The sequence below is a fragment of the Nipponia nippon genome, unplaced genomic scaffold, assembly GCF_047370975.1.
Source record: "Nipponia nippon isolate SJK-2023a ecotype South Korea unplaced genomic scaffold, ASM4737097v1 scaffold_3, whole genome shotgun sequence".
Taxonomy (NCBI): domain Eukaryota; kingdom Metazoa; phylum Chordata; class Aves; order Pelecaniformes; family Threskiornithidae; genus Nipponia; species Nipponia nippon.
The window spans coordinates 64,476,383-64,495,171 of record NW_028262347.1 but is presented as its reverse complement, the minus strand read 5'-3'; the positions used below and the strand labels follow the sequence as shown (position 1 = coordinate 64,495,171).

The 18,789-nt window shown below is 44.4% G+C and overlaps 1 protein-coding gene across 4 annotated transcripts in view; it reads right to left on the bottom strand.

The window, feature by feature from the left end:
- The window catches only part of TMEM178B (transmembrane protein 178B), a 256,488-nt gene extending 237,951 nt beyond the window's left edge, over window positions 1-18,537 (bottom strand). For all 4 annotated transcript variants that reach the window (XR_015706467.1, XR_015706466.1, XM_009464761.2 and 1 more), the window contains exon 1: window positions 17,110-18,537. Coding sequence is in view for 2 of the 4 variants with exons in the window: in XM_009464761.2 (XP_009463036.1) it covers window positions 17,110-17,491 (382 nt within the window). In the remaining 2 variants the exon portion in view is untranslated. The remainder of the gene's footprint in view (window positions 1-17,109) is intronic.
- Between the last annotated feature and the right edge of the window lie 252 nt (window positions 18,538-18,789).

The following is an 18,789-nucleotide window of genomic DNA, read 5'->3' as shown; positions in this document are numbered from 1 at the left end:
CACTGTCATCTGCAACACTCCTATCCCCTTGGAGGAATTGCTGCATTATCCAAAAGCTCAATTACGCAAACTTATTCAGGGTCCCTTATGATGTTTGGGCTATAAGGCTCATGCTGTATATTGATTTGTCTTCTCCTCCTCCCTGCCCGCCTCAGGGCCTTCTCTCCCATTTCATGTACATTGGCTTCCTGGATTGCAGAGGGAATTGCCTCAAGGTCATACCAAGATGCTTCCGTATGGCTCAGCTATGAAAAATGTATGTAGCCCAAAATATTGTTTAAAAGCAATAGACTGAAAATAATGCCTGTGGCCTGAAGGAGCCCTGATTTATTTAAAATACAGGGGTATATATGCACACTTTTAAAAACTGCCTGTACTTCACCAGTTAAAACAATGAGAACAAATGAGGCTGTGATCTGTCAAGTGATCCTTCGTCACTCCCAGCACAGGCCCATAATCCTTCAGTTGTGATTATGCAAAGGAATATTACATTGATCCTGTAAAATATCTCTGATTGGATCAACATTATTTTCTCTCGCATTGACAAGGCCTTACCAGAGAATGACTATAATTCCACTGCTAACACTGTCTTAGTGAAATCCCCCAATAAATCCTCCAAGCAGCACTGTTAGTAATACCTTTATTAGACTAACTAAACAAGATATTTATATGCAGGGCTTTTCAAAGGACTCTGGCTCCTGCTTCAGTTTCTGGAGGAAAACTTGATTAAAAGTGCTCTGCTGGAAGACTTGACCCCAAGGAGGCTCTGCACGGACGTAAGTGGCAGGTGAGATTACCCTTTCAAGATTCACAAGGTCGGTCACAGATTTGCCCTTGTCCTGCCCATACTACAGGAAGGACTCAAATGCACCTTTGGCAGAAAAATCTCACAGCGAGTCTGGTTCACAGGCAGGACTGGAGTTCAGGGTCTCCCCACACCTTCCACAAACATGCGGTCAGTACAACAGTTTGCTAACAGTCAAAGGGGAAACATCGTCTTTATGTACCTGCTATCATTTCAGTATTTGTTCAAGGCCAAATCCTGGCCTTCGTACTCAACAAAAGACCTGCTCCCCTTCTAGCCACCGCTGTCTCTGCTCACCGGTGCTTCCATTCTCCTCCTCTCTTCCCCTTCACTCTTGGTGTGAGTCTCCTCTAATTTCGCCTCCATTTTCCTTTCTCCACAGCTCCAAGCTTTCAGTCCCGGTGGTTTCGTTCCCACACTGACCTCTCCTTCATCACCGAAGTTCAGTTGTCACCTTCTGGCTTGAAACGCAATGCTCCAGCGACATGAACAGCAGACTCCAGTGATCACCTTGCCGAGTCATTTTTTTCAGGCTGCTCGAGTGCTCAGGTACTCACTGCATCTCTGCTTTCCCTTGGTTCATTTCAATAAAGTTATCTCTAAAGCTGTGAGAGCTACAAGCGTATCTCTGTCTTACCTTCCTAAACCTTTAAATAGGACCATAACAATCACGAATAAACAAAGTACTGTGTCTAACATAAAACTCGAGCACAGCTGAAAGACCAGTGTATACAGCCATACGTCAATTAGCAGATGAAAAAGCTACAAAGACTATATAGCAATAGAAGAATATCAAACAAACAGCATAGCAGACAATATGCCTTCTTAAATCCTTTGAAACCAGATCGGCATCTGTGATGGGTAAACTCTGGCTCTGATATATTTCATGTGAAAACTTTCTCCATATTCTTTACAGCAATATACTGAAATGTCAGAGGAGTCACTTCTCAGCTCCCAGGCCCTTAGAAACAAAGGAAAAATAATTGATATTAGCCTTTGAAAAGGAACAGCCTGACAGTAAAAGAAACTGTTAATGACTATAGAGAGGACTCCTGACCTATTTCCTCCATCCACATCCAGTTTTTTACATATGCCCTCTACCTTCAGGTTCAAATATCTGTGCACCAGATGCCTAAACTGTGGCGTCAACTTTGAAGGTCGTTGTTATAGCTGTGATGGATAGCAAAACTTTCTCAAATGAAAGCTGAAGCTCAGGACCACTGACCTGCCTTAAGGGGTAGATTCTGTGATAAATGCTACGGCTGTGAAATTGGACCATAAAGGCAGTCCAGCCTGCAGACCCTGATGGCCTTGGTTAATACACTGTCACACGGATAGGGTCCACGATGCATGAGACAAGCTCAAGGACTCCCAACTAGGCTCCGCCAAATCTACCAGAAAGTTTCTGAGGCCTCTTCCAACACCACAGCAAATGATACGCTCCTGCTCTGGAGGAGGGGTGCAGGTCAAAGTGGCATTTTAGCACAGACCGAAACCCTGGCAAGAAAGTGTTGAAATGAATGCAGAAGTGCTCGTATCTGATCCTTAAATGTCAGGACAAAGTCCTACCCTTGTGTAAATTGCCACCAGGATGGACAGAAATGGGGCAATTTCTGCCCTCTGAGAGCTGGACAGTTGGATCTCACTTCAAAACATGGACACTAAAGAGAAGCACTGAGACATTATCACAGGCAGCCTGAAAAGTCTTAGTCCCCAGAGGAGGTATTTGAGTGCCTAACTCACATGCCCAAGATGAACATTCAAACAACTTAAATTTCTAGGTGACAGACACAATTGTACCATCCCACCACAGTGATCAAGTCCGGGTCACCTCAAAATGCAGGTCCAAGAACTCCCAAAATGCCATGAAGTACATTCAAAGGGAGGAGAATCTTTAAGGACATGTTCTTCCAGTCATCCTAATGCTGCCAGCCGAGAACTGCACCCTGGCTGAAGTAAGGCAACACTACCAAATGGACACCACGACCTCTTGGTTTGAAGCAAGGCTGGCAGCAGCCGAAGCAGAGCTTGGGCCCGAAGACTTGCCCATGCCTCAGCACTGTGGGCAACTTTCTGCTACGAGAAATCCTTCTTCTTTCGCCTTCCTCTCTCTTTGTACTTGTATTCCTAGAGACAAGCACAGGAAAAGAAGACTTTGGTGCTGAAGAGTTCATCTGCTCCTGCTGCTTCTTCATCATTTGAAGGCATTGACAATGCAATCAGTTGCTGTGTCACAGGCGGGATGCTAACAGTAACTGATGAACAAGAGGGGGAAAGATGTGCCACCAGTTCTGGTGCGGCACAGAGTGTGGGGGACACCGGTAAGGACAGGACAGGGTTCCTAACTGCAGGGATAAGAGGGAAAGGCAGGGGGGCAGGCCAAAGACATCCCTGTAGTGACATCGCTGTCGATGTGAGGCCAGACCTTACACTGACATAGACCTCTCCTCCCTCCAGCCATTCAAGTAGTCTCTCCCTCCTTCCCTCGAAGGCACTTAAACAAGTTGCCCCACTTTTTCGCATGAAACCTCCTGTTTAAAAATCTCTTTCCCAGATTTGAAACAATTCTTCATGCTTTCCCCAAACAGGAGTTTCCAAGTCCTGAGGCCAAAATGCTGCGCAAGCCCATTCTGCAGCCACTTCATCACTGGCAAACAGGGGACCTTATGGAGTGGTCAGTGTGAGACAGTGTTGTCATGCTCCCATCCCCGCAAAGCTGATGCCACCTCTGGGAATCTGTGGCTACTTCTCCCAGTTTCCCCCTAGGATCAATGAATCACAAGGAATAGCATTTGAAAACTGGAGGCTCCTCAGGACGCCAGGTAGAAAGGGTTCCTCTTTCCTCTTCAATATGAAAGACTATTTCATAGAAAAAGGACAGATGGCTCAAGTCTACATAAATGAGCACAGAAAACCATGTATCTCTGCCCTTGTTCCAAACCCTCAGCAGCACATAGTGGCTTATCATAGCACCCCTCTGCCACAGATACACGGCTCCTAAAAAGCAGCTGTCTCGCATTCACACAGCTCAGTGCACAGGCAGAGGACCTCACATCCAGCTGCTCCCACGTATGTGATGTGCCCATAGAGGCAACACCAACAACCTCCAGTCTCCCTCCCTCCGTCTCTGCCACCACCCTTTCCAGTTCACCCAGAGCACAACAGGGGCTGCTCTTCATAAGGCTGTGGTCATTCCTCAACAAAAGCAGAAAACAAAAATTCCTGCTCTGATCCACCTTAGACACAACCCTCCTTCTCCAGGTACACAGATGCAGAGCTGGGTAACACTTCCATTAGCGCAGAAGGCAGCTTTGCTACTCGGAGTCTCAGGCAAGGTTCCCCGAACATCCATCCAGGCAGAGCATCCCAACTTGTCTTGCTCCATACTGATTGCTGGAGCCCTACTTCCACCTTTTCTGGAAGCTGATAGCCCAAAAGGCTATCCCAGATGATGCTTTCCTACCTTTAGTGTTGTGGAGCGTTTCTGTTCCCTGTAAGACCTTTCCCCAAAACTTTTGTGAGAATTGTGGTCTGCTGCTGCACACAGCAGTGAGCAAAGTGAGCAAAGCCCAGGAGTGGGTGCCTTTAGCTCTCATAAGCTGGTGGATCTTGTGGCAAAATCCTTCCCGCTACAAGGAAACTCACCCAGCATCACCAGCCAAATGGCTGAACATTTTGTGAACTGAAATACACATCTCATGGTAATTTAAATATGTGCAAATAAGAGTTTAATTCCACTGCTGCCAGCCATCCCGAATGTTTAAATATAGTACGGAAATTCTCTTTTATTTTATATAAACTATTTTAATGAAGAAGTTGAAGGCTCTGCATTCTCCTGGCTTATGAATACAAATGGCTGAGAATCTAACAGGCCTTTGCTGTCGTTGAGCTAAGGCAATAGGAAATGAAAGCAGATGAGGGAGCCAGGAAACAAAGACCCTATTAACCGCATTATCTAAAGGAAAGCTACGTAAAACGTGCATTAAGTGCACGCAGTCCTCATTCCCACTCCTTCCTGGATGTGTGGGGTGTCACGGGAAGGAAACAAAGCGCAGCTCAGGTCTAGGTGAAAGAGACAAAGCAGCTGGGATGGTGCAGCTGGATTTGTCTTAGGTCCCTTCCCTCTCACCAGACACCTGTGGCTGGTATCAGCCCGGTGACAAACACTCCTTCCATCAGGTCCTGCTTGATACAGAGCTGAATATGCTCTTCCTTGGGGAAAAAAGGAGGAATTAATAGTAATAATAAATTAATCCTTCACAGTCCTACGGCATGTTTCACAAGGACACAGCACTAGAAAGGACCGTATTCATTTTTCTTGCATAGCAGGCAAGTATATCATATAATCCCTCTTCCTAAATAGATCCATCTTCATCCTTAAAACCTGTTAGAAGTGCTGTGGCCTCATCACTCCTTCCAGAGCCCCACTTCAGCACAGCTTCCAGCCTACATATATTCATGGCCCTCACACACACTGTTTTCCCTGCTAATGTTGTCCTTAGCTTAAACACATCTTCCCCCTTTCCCATGCGTAACCCCATTTCTTCTGGATAACAATTATATTTGTAAAATAGATTTTCCGTTTTTCTCCTCACACTAGTAAGCCCACTCTGGACCTGCTTTGAATTCATCTTTCTCAGAGGTGGTTGACAAGAATAGCAAAGACTATAACAGAGAAGGCTTGATTAACGCCTTGCCCACAACTTTAACATTTCTCTACTTGAAATATCTGGCCAGCTCTGTTCTTCAATCACATCCGCCTTTCTCCTGGTCGTGGCTCTGCCACATTCTGTCTGCCCTTCAAGATAGGTGCACCTCAACGAACCCCTTGTCCCCACTGAGGTGTGCTCTGTGGTCACATCCCAACGGCACGTTGGGTGAGATTCAGGTATGCACCTTTCCCACACCGAAAGGAAACCCGCTGCAGTACCTGGGCAGGGAGGAAGCCGTCTGAGCCTCATAGCCTGGGTGTCTGGGGGACCAGAAGTCCAGCGTGCAACGCAGAGGGTATTTGCCCGACAACATAAAAACGTCCTCCAAGACCAAAAGTTGACATTGAAAGAAATGTCATATCTTTCCTATCACCCAGTCCTCAACATTACCCAGTTCTTTGTATGTAATATTGCAGGCCTTCTTTCTCTTGGCAATGTCTCATTCTTGTGGCAGCAGCAGATCTCCTAAGTTCACTCCTTTGTGCCCAGCCCAGCGAGAGCTACCACCTCCCCTTACAGACCCTGCTCCAATATCATTAATGACATTATTAAATAAGGTTGGTCCCCTACTTCGGGAACTCTGCTGTTGACCTTCATCTTGATACTCCCTCTCTCAGCACTTGTTGCTTCCCTTCAGTCAGTTCCTTAAACACACTGTAAATTGTGTACTAATCACCTTAACATTGTAACAACCCATTTCCTTAGGGGCAGAATATAAAATCCTTTACCAAAATCCTGATAACTTAGGTCTAAGGCATTTCCTTGTCTCAGATCCCAGTTATCTTCCTAGCAAAATATATCAGGGTAGTTTGGCACACTTCAAACAGAAAAACATACGTTGCATGTTTATTTCATTCCCCCCTGTGCATTTAATTAATCTTTCCTTTAGAACTCACTTTAAACTCTGCTGGGTATTATTATGATCAAACTAAAAGGTCTGCTGTGGCCCAGACAACTTTTTATCCTTTCTTTAAATATAGATTTGCTACTTTTCACTCCTATTGTACCATCCTAATTAGACAGGTTTATTGAAAATCCTTTTTACTGGACTTGCAATGTCACATACCGTATCTTTCAGAAGCCTGAGATGGAAATTATCCAACTTCCCAATTTGAGCCCATTAAGCGATTTGAGTTTTTCCGTCTCCCCTGTTCCTGTTAGCTGGCTCCTTTGTCCCTCTGATCAGTGTCACATTCCTCCCCATCTCTTTAACCATTATGGAATATCATATGAGCAGAACTGGGTAATCTTGAGGACTGGTGAATAGAAAAGGGATGAAATTTAACATAAAACACCGGCTCATGCAGTTGGGGACTAACAATGAGAAATTTCTTTCCAATGTGAACTTTTGTCCTGCAGGATGTTTGCATTGTTGGGCAACTGTCCTCTGTGTAAAACAGGGATAATTCCACTCTTCAAAAGTCCTTTATGGTTAAAGATCAAGAAGTACAGTATTCAGATAGTGTCTCAATGGGAACCACCTAAGTACATAAGACAAAGCAATGCAATTGGATCATCAGCTACCATAAATCAGCATCACCCCTTCAAAGTCAGGCTAGTGACCTTAATTTACACCTTTAACATCTGATTGAAAAATGGTTTTGTTTCTTTTTTTGTTTGTTTCTGTTATAATATTTACGTCATTAAATGACCACTGGGCAGAAAGCAAAAGTATCTATATTATAAAGGCCCTTTTGCATATTCAAAGATAGGTAGTGATTAATGGAGACACAGAGACAAGCATCGTACATTCATATTTAAGCAGAAAGATCTTTTCAAATAGCTTCTGTTACCCAATAAAATTAGCATAACTGTTTCATCCTATTAGAAAGTCTAGAAATACATTTAGGAAGCTTTTCTTGAAATGTCTGGTGTTAAAACTCAAAATCAACAAAAGGTCTCAGAATTAAATAAGGGCTGCAACAAGAGATTCTCAGTGACTTTCACTCAATCTGGTGGGATATTTTAATGGGACCCACTTTGCCGTATACGTGGGACATCCTGGAACCTCTGTTCCTTTATGGTGTTTTAGCTTGCACGCTTATGGGAAGAAACAAAAGAATCACAGGGCACTTTTCAACAGGTAGGTCAGACACTTACTTACACTGAACAGAGGTGGCACAGGGGGGTGAAGGGGTTTCAGAGCCTGGGCGCGTTCCCTGTCATCTGACGAGAGATGCCGATAATCACCCAGCTCAGGACATACGGTTTCCTTCTCAACATTGACTGCAGAGTCCCTCCGGGGACGACTGAGGTAGAGCTGCTGGAAAAAGCAGGTGGGGATACTGGGATGATCCTCTCAGCTCTGCTTTAAGGGGGTGTGAGTGCCCGTTTTCTGTCTCCTCTGTTCAGTCTACAACCCTGTTTGATCCCGTCAGTCACCAAAAAGGCCAGGCTTCAATACTGGGCCCTGCCCTCTCCCCCCCATCCTCCTGCTCCACCGCTTGGACCATCCGCTGGACTCTTTCTGCAACAACCATTGGCCACCACCTTCACGCTAAGCTTGTCTGGCCTTTCTGTCACCTCAGATCATCAGTATTAAGGACTTCTTGCCTGCTCTCAGTCTTTTATCACTCTCTTTATCATTTCTTTCCTTTCTCCACATGCTGATGTTTTCCATGCTGTACTCTTTCATTCATAGACCTTTTGCCCTGCATTCCCCTATCTGCTCCTGCCCTGCTATCCCAAATCCTAACTGACCCATACCAGTTGGTCGCACAGCAGAGCATCTCTACTAGGAACCCCACTGCCTGGCTAACTTTCTCCACTATAAATGCATTGTTCCCCCGTTCAGTTCTGCTTATTTCCTAGACTTACTACTCCAGCTTAGCTCAGTTAAATCTCAGACTCACATAGTCACCTCTTTGCCACATTTGGCTCATTCCTCAGACCCTCCCGCCTTCTCCAGCCCCTACTTCAGCTGTTACATGTGATTTCACCCTGTTCTTCCATGAGAAAAATGACAAACTATGATCTTCCTCTTCCAGTAGCTTTGCCTTCTGTTTCCTCTTCCCCTCCTACAACTCCTTCCTCATTCTTCTCTCCCACAGATGAAAAACCTCCTATGCAGCTCTCTTCCTTCATTTCTTTTATTTGCTACTGAGCCAGTCTTAATCCCATCTCCTGACTTTCCTTATGGCCGTTCTTGTCCTCTCGTTCTCTCTTCTCCTTGACCTCTCACGCCCCTCTGTCTCTTTACTCTCATAACGCAAGTACCATTCAGTCTTTTTCCTCTTAAAATATTCTCATCTTAAAGCATTCTTTCATCTTAAAACATTTATTTTCCTCTCTAAATACCGTGTCTTTTTCTCTCCTCCCTTTCATCACCAACCTCTCTGAATACGCCAGGTACAAACGCTGCCTGGGGTCCCCCCCACCAGTTCAATGCAGCTTCCTCTCCCTTGCAACTGCTGCTGCCAAAGTCTCTACCTAATGCACTGGGCAAATTTCAGCATAGTCTGAATACTCTGTTCTCATCTGCTGCAGCATGTCAGCTACCTTCAGTAGTCTCCTGTGCTGTTTTAACCTGAAATGGTGTCTTCCTTCAGGCACCTTGACATTACTCACTGCTCTTGCACCACCTTTGAATCTGCTCCTTTTGCATGTCCTCCAGAAGACACTTTTCTCCTCCCAGCTCTGCCGGAAGTTCTTTTTTTTTCTCTTTCTGTATTTTATTCCTTGGTAATTTCTATCATGAACATAGATTCCACTACCATCTCCATGCAGCAATTTTCAGATTCACTCCTCTAACACAAACTTGTCTCCCTAGGTCCATACCCACAGTCTCTCTAATACTCCCTCATAGACATGCAGATATCAAACTGAGCTTATTGTAGCTAAAACAGAGTTCCTAATATTCTTCTCCCTTCTTTACTATGTGCTCTCCTCAGTAATTCCCCTCTTGATCATGACAGCCAACACTATTACCTTCCTTGTTGTTCTGGTCAACAACTGGAGCAACATCTTCATCTCATGTCTCTCAGTACGTCCATAGATCCAGGGATGTCTAAAGTTTGCATATTCTTTCTCCATCCAGGCTCTCATTATCTCATGCCTTTATTACTACAATATTTCTTTTTCTGACCTTTACAAATGTGATCTTGCCCTCCATGTATCCATTCAGGATGCTGCTAGAAATATCATTTTCCTAACACATCACTCTGACCATGTCATTTCTCGTAGCAGCTGTAGACTGCTGCCCAATATCTATCTCATTAGTGTAATCTACTTGTCTTCATTAAGGAAATGTCAACTTCTTCGTACAGTCAACCGAAGAGGTCAATCCCCATCACCTACTTATTAATTTTTCAAGCAGACCTGACCCATGATTTTTCTGGTGCCATCCCTCAATCTTTGGAAGACCGTCTAAACACCTGCACCTCTTATTCATTATCCTTCTTTACCACTCTTCCAGGAATCACGCATTTCGTCGTGCTTACAGAAATGTGGTTAGCCTGGTGGTGTTTTAAAAACACTATCGGTCATGCTGAACATAATTACCTTGTCATCTCCTTGTACTCTCTCATAAGGCTGCATTATTCGCCAATATTTAAAGTGCAGCAACATGTCAAAAGGACGGTGACGTTTTTCTGATCCATGATTTCTGATCCGTGATTAAGGCTCATAAATCCTATGGTAGAACTCTAACTGGAATTAATAATAATGAACGAAATCCCTAATATACAGCTACTAAGCTGAGGTATGAGAGATTAAGTCACTAGCCTCAGGGCATGAAGAAAGACTACGCCAGAGCTCGGACTGAATTCTGGCTTTGTAAGCCCTGCCCTAACTGCAGTACTACCTTTCTTCCATCTATTTTGGTAGTTATCTACAAAGGATTATGATTTCGGCAGGCTCAGCTGGGCAGTTCTGAATATTTATTTGTGGAAGAATTAGGCTTTATGAGAACGAAAATGGGGAAATTTCCATTTTATAGTCTGATTTCTCTCCTGCAGAGAAAATATGTTAGTTTATATTCTTTTCTTTTAAGTGGATTCTATTCTGAATGGTCTGTTAAGGGCACTTGGATTCCGGAATCCACATTCTTTATTTATTTACTCCTTAAAAACTAAGAAACACCATCTCATTTCTTTCTATTGCTGTTAAAGAGGTGAATATGTATTCAAGGGTTCCAGCAACACTTCATTAGCAATGAGCCATTAAGTAACTTACATTATAAATGATTGTCATTATTTTTGCAGAACCTATAAAACATGAAGTCTTCTTCCTCATTTACTGGCTCTGCAATAGTTAATGGACTCATTCCACTCTTGAAGTTATTCTGAGTGCACAGAAAGACTTTCAATGAGAGAAAGCAATATTAATATGGATTTTTATTGCTGGAGATGACAAAATAGTTCAGATCGTTTCAACTCTATTTAAGTAAAATAATCTTTCGTATTTTTATTTTCACAGTAAACAGAACACATCTGCACTCATATTAAATCTTTCCTCCACACTTTTTAAAGTTTTTAGGCAATAGACAGAAAAGATAAAAAGGCTGAGATTTCTCAAAAGGATTTGAATGCTCAATTAAATGAACAGGAATTAAGCATGCAGTCCTGCAGGCAGCTCTGCAAATATCAGTTTCTCTTGAGAAGGGCATGATCCCATCATTTTTACTCAGGCAAAATTTCCATTTGTCTTCACCGGCAATTTTGCTTGAAAGCCAACAGCTTGATTGAAATTTGCCCTTTAAAACAGCAGGATTAACAACAGTTGCAGCTCTGTTAAATTACATATATGTTCTTAGTATTTTTAGCAGATACATATTATCAAACTAATTATCTCAGATGTGTCAGAGGAACATGTCAGGTTCTCATTACTTCTGGTAGAGATACTTTTTAATGAATTGCTATTTAAGTTTGATGCAATTAAAATATTAAAATTGCTTATTTAAAATATGATGAGCCAAATCCTGGAACTCACATGCATGAAACACCAGTGATTTCATCCACTAAATGATTTTAGAAAATCTCTGAACAAGAGGATGTCTTTGCCATATCTTAGAAACATGCGGCTGTTTTACTTCCAATCTACATCGATAGAATAATTATGGCATCAAAAAGGGTGAAGGCTAAACACCTGGGTAGCCTAAGATTCAACTCAAAGGCTGTCTAATGCTTAAATTTCACCAGATCCCTCCAGCAGAACTCTGCTGTGACAGAAGGGAGCACAGACCTTGTGTTGGCCTTTCTCTCCAGGGACAATCTTAACCTCAAAGGAAACACTAAAGGCCTGAACTTGCTGCATCACCATGTTCAATAAAACATTTACTATTGACTTCACCAGGACTGGACTCACTCAAGACTTCAATAAAGTCCCTTTTATAATGAGCCCATTTGGAAAACGGTTGGGATTTCAAGCACACATTTTAAACAAAGTCTGTGCATTCTTTAATGTATGAAGGATACATGAAAAAATGGCTGTCCTAATTTACCTGGCAAAACCATTGCATTTTAGAAGTCAAATCTACAGCATTGCAGGATATTGCAAGTACTTTTATGAAAATAAATCTTTTTACTCCTAGAAACAGCCGCAAGTAGCCTCTCTTCAGGCTTTTCCAATTGTGTATAAATAATCCCTAGTGACGGCCAGAGTAGTCCTGTTAAGCCTTTCTTCTTCAGTTGTGCCGTGCATCTGACAGACCAAAATAGAGAATGCTTTCATCCCAGAAATCTTGCATATTAATTGGGGTGGAGATAGGCTGCACAGGAATTACTTGCTTTTTTTTTTTTTTTTTTCCAGTGGGGGCATGGGCTAAGTATACTCACAATAAAATGTTTTAAAAACAGGATTTACTGTGACTTCCATGGATCTTGGGGGAAGAAGGAAGGTAAAAGGGGGACTGAAATAATAAGGTCATTGTAAATTCTTTCTTTTTTAAATAAAATTGGATTCCAATGGCAGGCAGCAGAGCCCCATCCAGACAGGTTTAACTGGCAGACTTCCAAAAGCGAGATGAAAGGTCCTCTGAGTAGTAATTGTCTAAATGGAACAGACTTTGGTTATTGTGCAACTTCTTCATCTACTTTACTGTACCTTTATAATTAAATGATGTAATTCCTTTTTTTCCTTTCTTGTTTTCCTCTCAACTAGTGCAGGAAAGCATCTGAGCCACATTGCTGTAGGATGCAGACAGACTTGGTGGCTTCCATGGTTTTTTTCCGGGTCACTACAAGTCGTACACAAGGAGTTGTGAGCTGCTGGTTGCCAAAGCAGGAGAAAAACTCTGCCTTCTCCCAGCCACGAATGGACACTTACCTGCATTTCAACTCTCTGCTTGCTTAGTGGTGAAGGTGGTTGGCTCACTGGGATTTTTTGGTAGGGTGAGGCTTTTGCTAGAAACTCAGTGGTAAACAGGCAGATGGTGGATCTAATAGGATATAGGGAACACTATATTCAAAGGGGCATTAAGCAGGAGGGCTATTTAATTCACGGAGGAGACTGCACAGACACCTGAGAATTGGAAGAAGCTTAGAGTATTGTGCTGAACAAACCCAGAGCCAGCGTTTCCTGACTCTGCAAGACTTTAGGGATCAGGAGTGAAACCCTGGTCCCGAGATGCTAAAAGACTTGATCAGATGCAAAAGCAGAATCAGAGGACCAGCTTTTCAAGCTCTTTCTTTTTGACTGATCCTTCTGTACAAGAGGGCTTTCCCTCAGTCCAAGTAGCCAATTCACAGGAATAAAAATTATTCAGGTGAGCAAAAGTGAGCAAGACTGAGCCCTGGGTTTGCCTGTTCAACTCCAATAATTTCTTTATTGACTGTAATGTCTGTTGTTTCTGGTTTGATTTTTTTTCATTCATGACAACAAAGAGAACAAATTAACTGCCTAATTTTGACGCAGCTTTAGAATATTCTTCAGGCCTTTGGTCTCATGCCTGACTGCCTCTCCCTGAGTATGCTGACTTGTGACAATCCGTTTTAATTCATTGCCTATTTATCTAATTGTATTATTTTGAAATATGCACCTGGGTTCTATGGAAATATAAAAAAGGGATAGGAGAAATATAAATAGCACCAATTATTTTATATATGCATTAGTGTCTATTATCTCTATCCATAAGAAATCCGAAGGAACAGATCTCCAGTTTTTCTAGCAAAATCCAACATAAAGGTTTTGATTTATTTGCCAGAAAGTAAAAACTAATACATATAGAATAGAATTACAGAAGTCACCCAGCCTATTCAGAAAGAGAACTGTTTTTCAAAACCACTAGCATCAGAATACTGCCAAGTACCATAGGGCCTGATCCTGCCACAAGCCATTGCCTACAGCTTGTATTAATTTCAGCAGAGTTCATAAGTAGAAAAACTGCAGGGTATTTGCAAAGCTAGTTAGGCTCTTAATGACCATTTTTTATTATCCTTTGATAGACAAACCTACCATTCTCAATACTGGAAGTTTTGCATAGGGAAAAATGTAGGATCTGTCTCAAAATAAATGGATCACTTAGATCCTGTCCAGCTTAAAAGAAAAAAAAAAACCAAAAACAACCACTAACCCTTAATAGCATTTACATTCAATTACATACAGCATTACCCAAAATATTTGGGGCCAGAACCTGCATTAGTTTATCCAGTTCCGGAAGAGGTGTGCTAGATTAAATTAACAGCTGGCAGAGGAAGGAGAATAAAAGGCCTATGTACCAGTAACATCCTCTTTTATATGGTATTTGCCCTGGAGCTCGTACAGAGAGAGATTCCACGGGTGCAGGAATATGTACCCCAGTCAGGGTATTTGGTTACTACAGGTAGAGAACATTTGCAGCTCTTCACACCTGCACAGGGCATGCTCTGCCCAGGCACCCACACCTGCAACCTTGAACTCCAGATGAGCGTCTGCCACGGAAGAAAAACTAGAAAAGCAAGGTAATGCTGTTGGGGTCAACCTAGAATGCCTGCCTCATTTTGAACTCATAGCTGTTCTCAACATCGGACAGCAATGGCAAATGTACTTATTCCACAGGGGATCGTAAAGAAACAGTCTAGTAGCTGGCCTTAGGTGGGAACAGAGACGCTAGCTGACTACCCGTGTAAAGCTGGCTCCTTCTAATTCAGTGATTCCAGCATACAAGGACTTTTAACAGACGAGTATTTTACACTACTTTTTGGTAAGGGGAGAGTAAAATCCATTAGTTCTTTTCGATCTAACAAAACATAAAGTCAACAAGCAATCCTATAATATCTCCAGTTTTATTTCTGAGCAAGTCAAACACTTTATTTTATCAAATTGCCATTATACTTGCTTTTCTATGTTTTAATCTGGAGGTGCCAAAGCAACACACCTCTATAGCAGTAGTGCTAACACGTGTGACTCTTCATCATGGATGAGAGTTACAGTATAGGTAGATCCTCACTTCAAAACTGAACAATCATGTTGGTATTCAGTGTTACGAGTCTCCCTCCTTTAACATTTCTCTCTCAGCGTACAGTGAAGTTTGTTAAACGTGTACCAAAAACCTTTAAAGAAGGCAAGGAGTCACATACACCTACACCTGCACATACTTCATGTGCAGAATTTGCACTTCTGACATTGGGGCAGCGACTCTGCAAAGTGACTCTCCGGCCATCTGCACACACATATGTCCAGGAATATGTGTGCAGGAACACACGCTGTACCTGAGCCCGGGAATCCCTTGCTACCCGCTGAAAACTGTATATTTAGAGTTGGTTCACTACACGCACACACGCACACTCATTCACACACTCACACGAACACACACAAATTACAGCAGGATCTTTCGAAGACTATCATCTTCTCCGGTATTTAACCACCTCAGCTTGAGTTGCCACATTTTCTTTATGGCTAACACTTAGCAGAGCTGCCCTTACACATAACCCAGTGCCAGGCAATTTCAGCAGTTTCTGGCAGGAGAAACGGACGTTCCTGAGGACAAGGCAGGTGGTGAAAGAGGAAGGAGTCTCATATATTTCAAGATGAAAAACCTCTCTAGTAACTGAAACTCCATCTGCCAAAGGTGAGCTCTGGTGACATGTTCGCCCACCGCCAAGGTTGAATTTGTTTACGCCCCGAGCACAGTGAGCACACATAGCAGAGTGATCCAGCCCTCCGCGGCCAGCCCTGCACGTCCGCACCCTCACCTAAACGGAGAAGAGGAATCCCTCCCTCGGCACTGAAACCAGCAGCAGGGTGCCAGGGTGTTGACAGGCTTTGGACACGTTGTCTATTACACATGGGACTGAAGCCACTAATTCATTTCATAGGGTTCGTTAAATAGCAGCTAGACTTTAAGGGTCACTAGCAACACAGACAGGATCCCAGCTAGTGATCTAGGTTCCCTGCTACACCACCTGTTTGTACTGTTTCAGTGCAAGTCTGTACCATGCTACTCACCTCTACTGCTCACTTTTAAAACATACGGAACAAAATTTATACATTGGCAAAGACATGTCGGAGTATATCCCTCATGAATAATTAGCTTTAAGCAATAATTCTGCTTGCAATGTCTGAAGAGGGAATTAACGGAGGCTATCAAGGGAGTTTGGGACAAAGAACACACTTAGAAAATAAGTATTTTTAAAGATTGCATGGTGCAATGATTTCACTGCGATGGAAATAAACCACTGGGGAATCATCTGAATGCAACAGAAGAACCATGGGAGGGAAATGTTATTTTGTTGTATGGGGTAACCATGCTGTGGGTAGCAAAGATGCTGTCATCCTTTACTGAAACCCTCATCATCCTGAAAAACATACATCTTTTGTACACAGGATCTTTAGGCTGGCTTTTACGCATATCTCCCCTTCCTATACTTCGGACCTAAGAAACATTTGAGGCAAACTGGCCATCACCTTGAACGGGTACCTTGAAGGAAAAAAGAAGAAGGACCAAAAGACAAGAAAAAAACATAGCATAAAAATGCTACAGGCAAACAGATGCATCTCCACCCCAAAAGAAAATTATTCCTTTCTAACACTCCTGATAAATTCATGTAATGTTTTGTAGACATTGAAAATACTCCAAAGCATAGCTCAGTGTAAACAGCAAGCTGGGTTTCCTCCTGCTCTTTAGCATTTCTCTTTGTTTACTCTCCATTTGAGGACAGAAAAAGCCTACATGTGAGCACTGCAAATGGTGTATTTTCAGACTGATGGGGCATTCGGTAAGGGAATGATGAAATACAGACATATGTAGCCTCCGATAAAATAATATGTACTTTGCCTGAGTCACCAGGGTCAAACAAAATTAAAAAGAAAAATCCCATGTCTGCTTTATTAATACTTTTTATTTGTATGTGGAAAATAATCTGATACCATGGTGATGGGCAGACTATATTAAGCTTAGGGAGACAGAGACATGAGAGAGACACTCTGGGGTGTGTCTGCTCTCATCCCCGCTGCCTTCTTGCTCCCAAACCCCACACCTCAGCTGTAGAGACCCCGCGGGAAACTGTCCTGGCAGTGCTTCAGGAAGCGATGCCCAGCCAGGCCAGTTCACCCATCGCACGGCGAGGTACTTGGCTAGAGACACCAGCTCCCATCTGTGAGCCCAAATGGCTCTGCTCAGCCTCTGCTCAGCTCAGGAGGGCCTGGCACATTCATTTGGTAAAAAACAGCCCTTACCTTTGGCAATCAGCTCCTCCAGCTCTTGGTCGAATCCTTGTCGGTGGCATTTCCTCCAGAGCCCCATGTTGGTCGAGTTGTACTGTCTGTTGCACTCGTCGACTGCGCTCATAGCAAAGATCTGCCTCCTGTTTCTTGCCAAGAGGAGTTTCCCTTCCCAGCGGTCCAACCTAGACCTGCTGGCCCTGAGAGGCAGGTTGTTGTTGGAGTTATAAATGAAGCCAGGATCATTTCTCTTAGTGGTGATGCTCTTGCACCTCTCTCTGTGCTTCCTGGCATCAGTTTCGTACCAATGGTCAGAGCAGATTGCCACAGCCAGCATGCCCAGGGCACACAGAGCTAAAGAGAGGCCAGCATACAGCAGTAACCTTCCAGCAGCCATACCTCAGCTTCACAGAAACACCATGGACATCTTCACAACAGGCAAAGCCCTTCAGCGTGAGACCACGCAAAAACCTCCGGAGCAGCTGCTAGGTGTCACTTGGAAGAGACTGCCTCAAACATCCCCAGCTCCCGTGGCTCACATCCACGCTGCGGAGGGATGCCGAGAGCGCTACAAAGTTCTGCCCTGGAGGCAGTCCTGGAGTCTCATCTGCCTCCTCTCCTCTGCAGAGGAGACCTGGCGAGGAGAAACACAGCCTTCCACCTCGAATGGGAGCAAGCCGGCGACCCACCTATACAAAGATGTCCTGCTCCCCTCACCGCGAGAACCCGAGTGACGGGGGCTGAAGGGATATATCCCCCCTGAAGGGACCTGAAAGCTACGGCTGTTTGGTCAGTCCATTAATCTCTTTCAATCTGGCCAGCTTGGAAATCCAGAAGAGATGGCTTTCAGATCAGCAGGCTCACCACAGCATCATCACAGGATGGAAAAGTTCAGCAGCCAGAGATCTCCCGCTTGCAAGCAGTCAGTTATCCCGGTTTCAGGAATGGGTGACTTGCCTTTTCTTTGTCAGTGGCTCAGCAAGAGCATCATCGTCTGGATGGTCGGTCGCTTGCCTGGGTTTAAAGCGGGGTCGAAGGGGAGGGAGCAAGAGGGGGGAGGCAATCTGTTGTTGCTGCTGCTGCTGCTGCTGTTCTAAATCGTGGCTGAAACAGAAGCTCCCCGGCTGGAACTGGAAGCGCAGGCACGCACAGGTCTCTCCCTCAGCAGACTTCGCTGAGAGTCACTGACATCTTGGCTCCAGAAACACCTCGGCTTCTCTCTGCCAGCCTTGCCATTCACTCGCCTGCTTTTGTCGCCTGCGCCGTCACCCCGGCAGCCTACCGCCACGATCCCTTTTCCCGGAGCGCCCCAGCCGCGCCTCGGCAGCCTCCCCGCTCCCGGGCCGGGGAGAGGCGGCGGGGGCGGCCGCAGCCCCGGCAGGACCCGCCGCCGACCGCGCACCTCCCGCTAGGCAGCAGCGGCAGCGGTCCTCGGCCCCGGCATCGTTTTTTTTCCACCACCCACCCCCCCACCCCCCCACCCCCGGCTTGGGCTGGTAGCTGAAAAGCTTCCTTCGTCCCCGGCGCTGGGATGTGTTGTGCACAGTTTTCCTAACACGGCGGCACGTTAGCCATCTGCAGGATGAAGGCAGGCGGGCAGGGCTACGGCTGGCTGAAAGGATGCTGAGGAATGGGGAGGGGAGGGAGGTCGGGGGAAATCACACCAAAACAAACCGGGGCGGGGGGGGGCGGGGG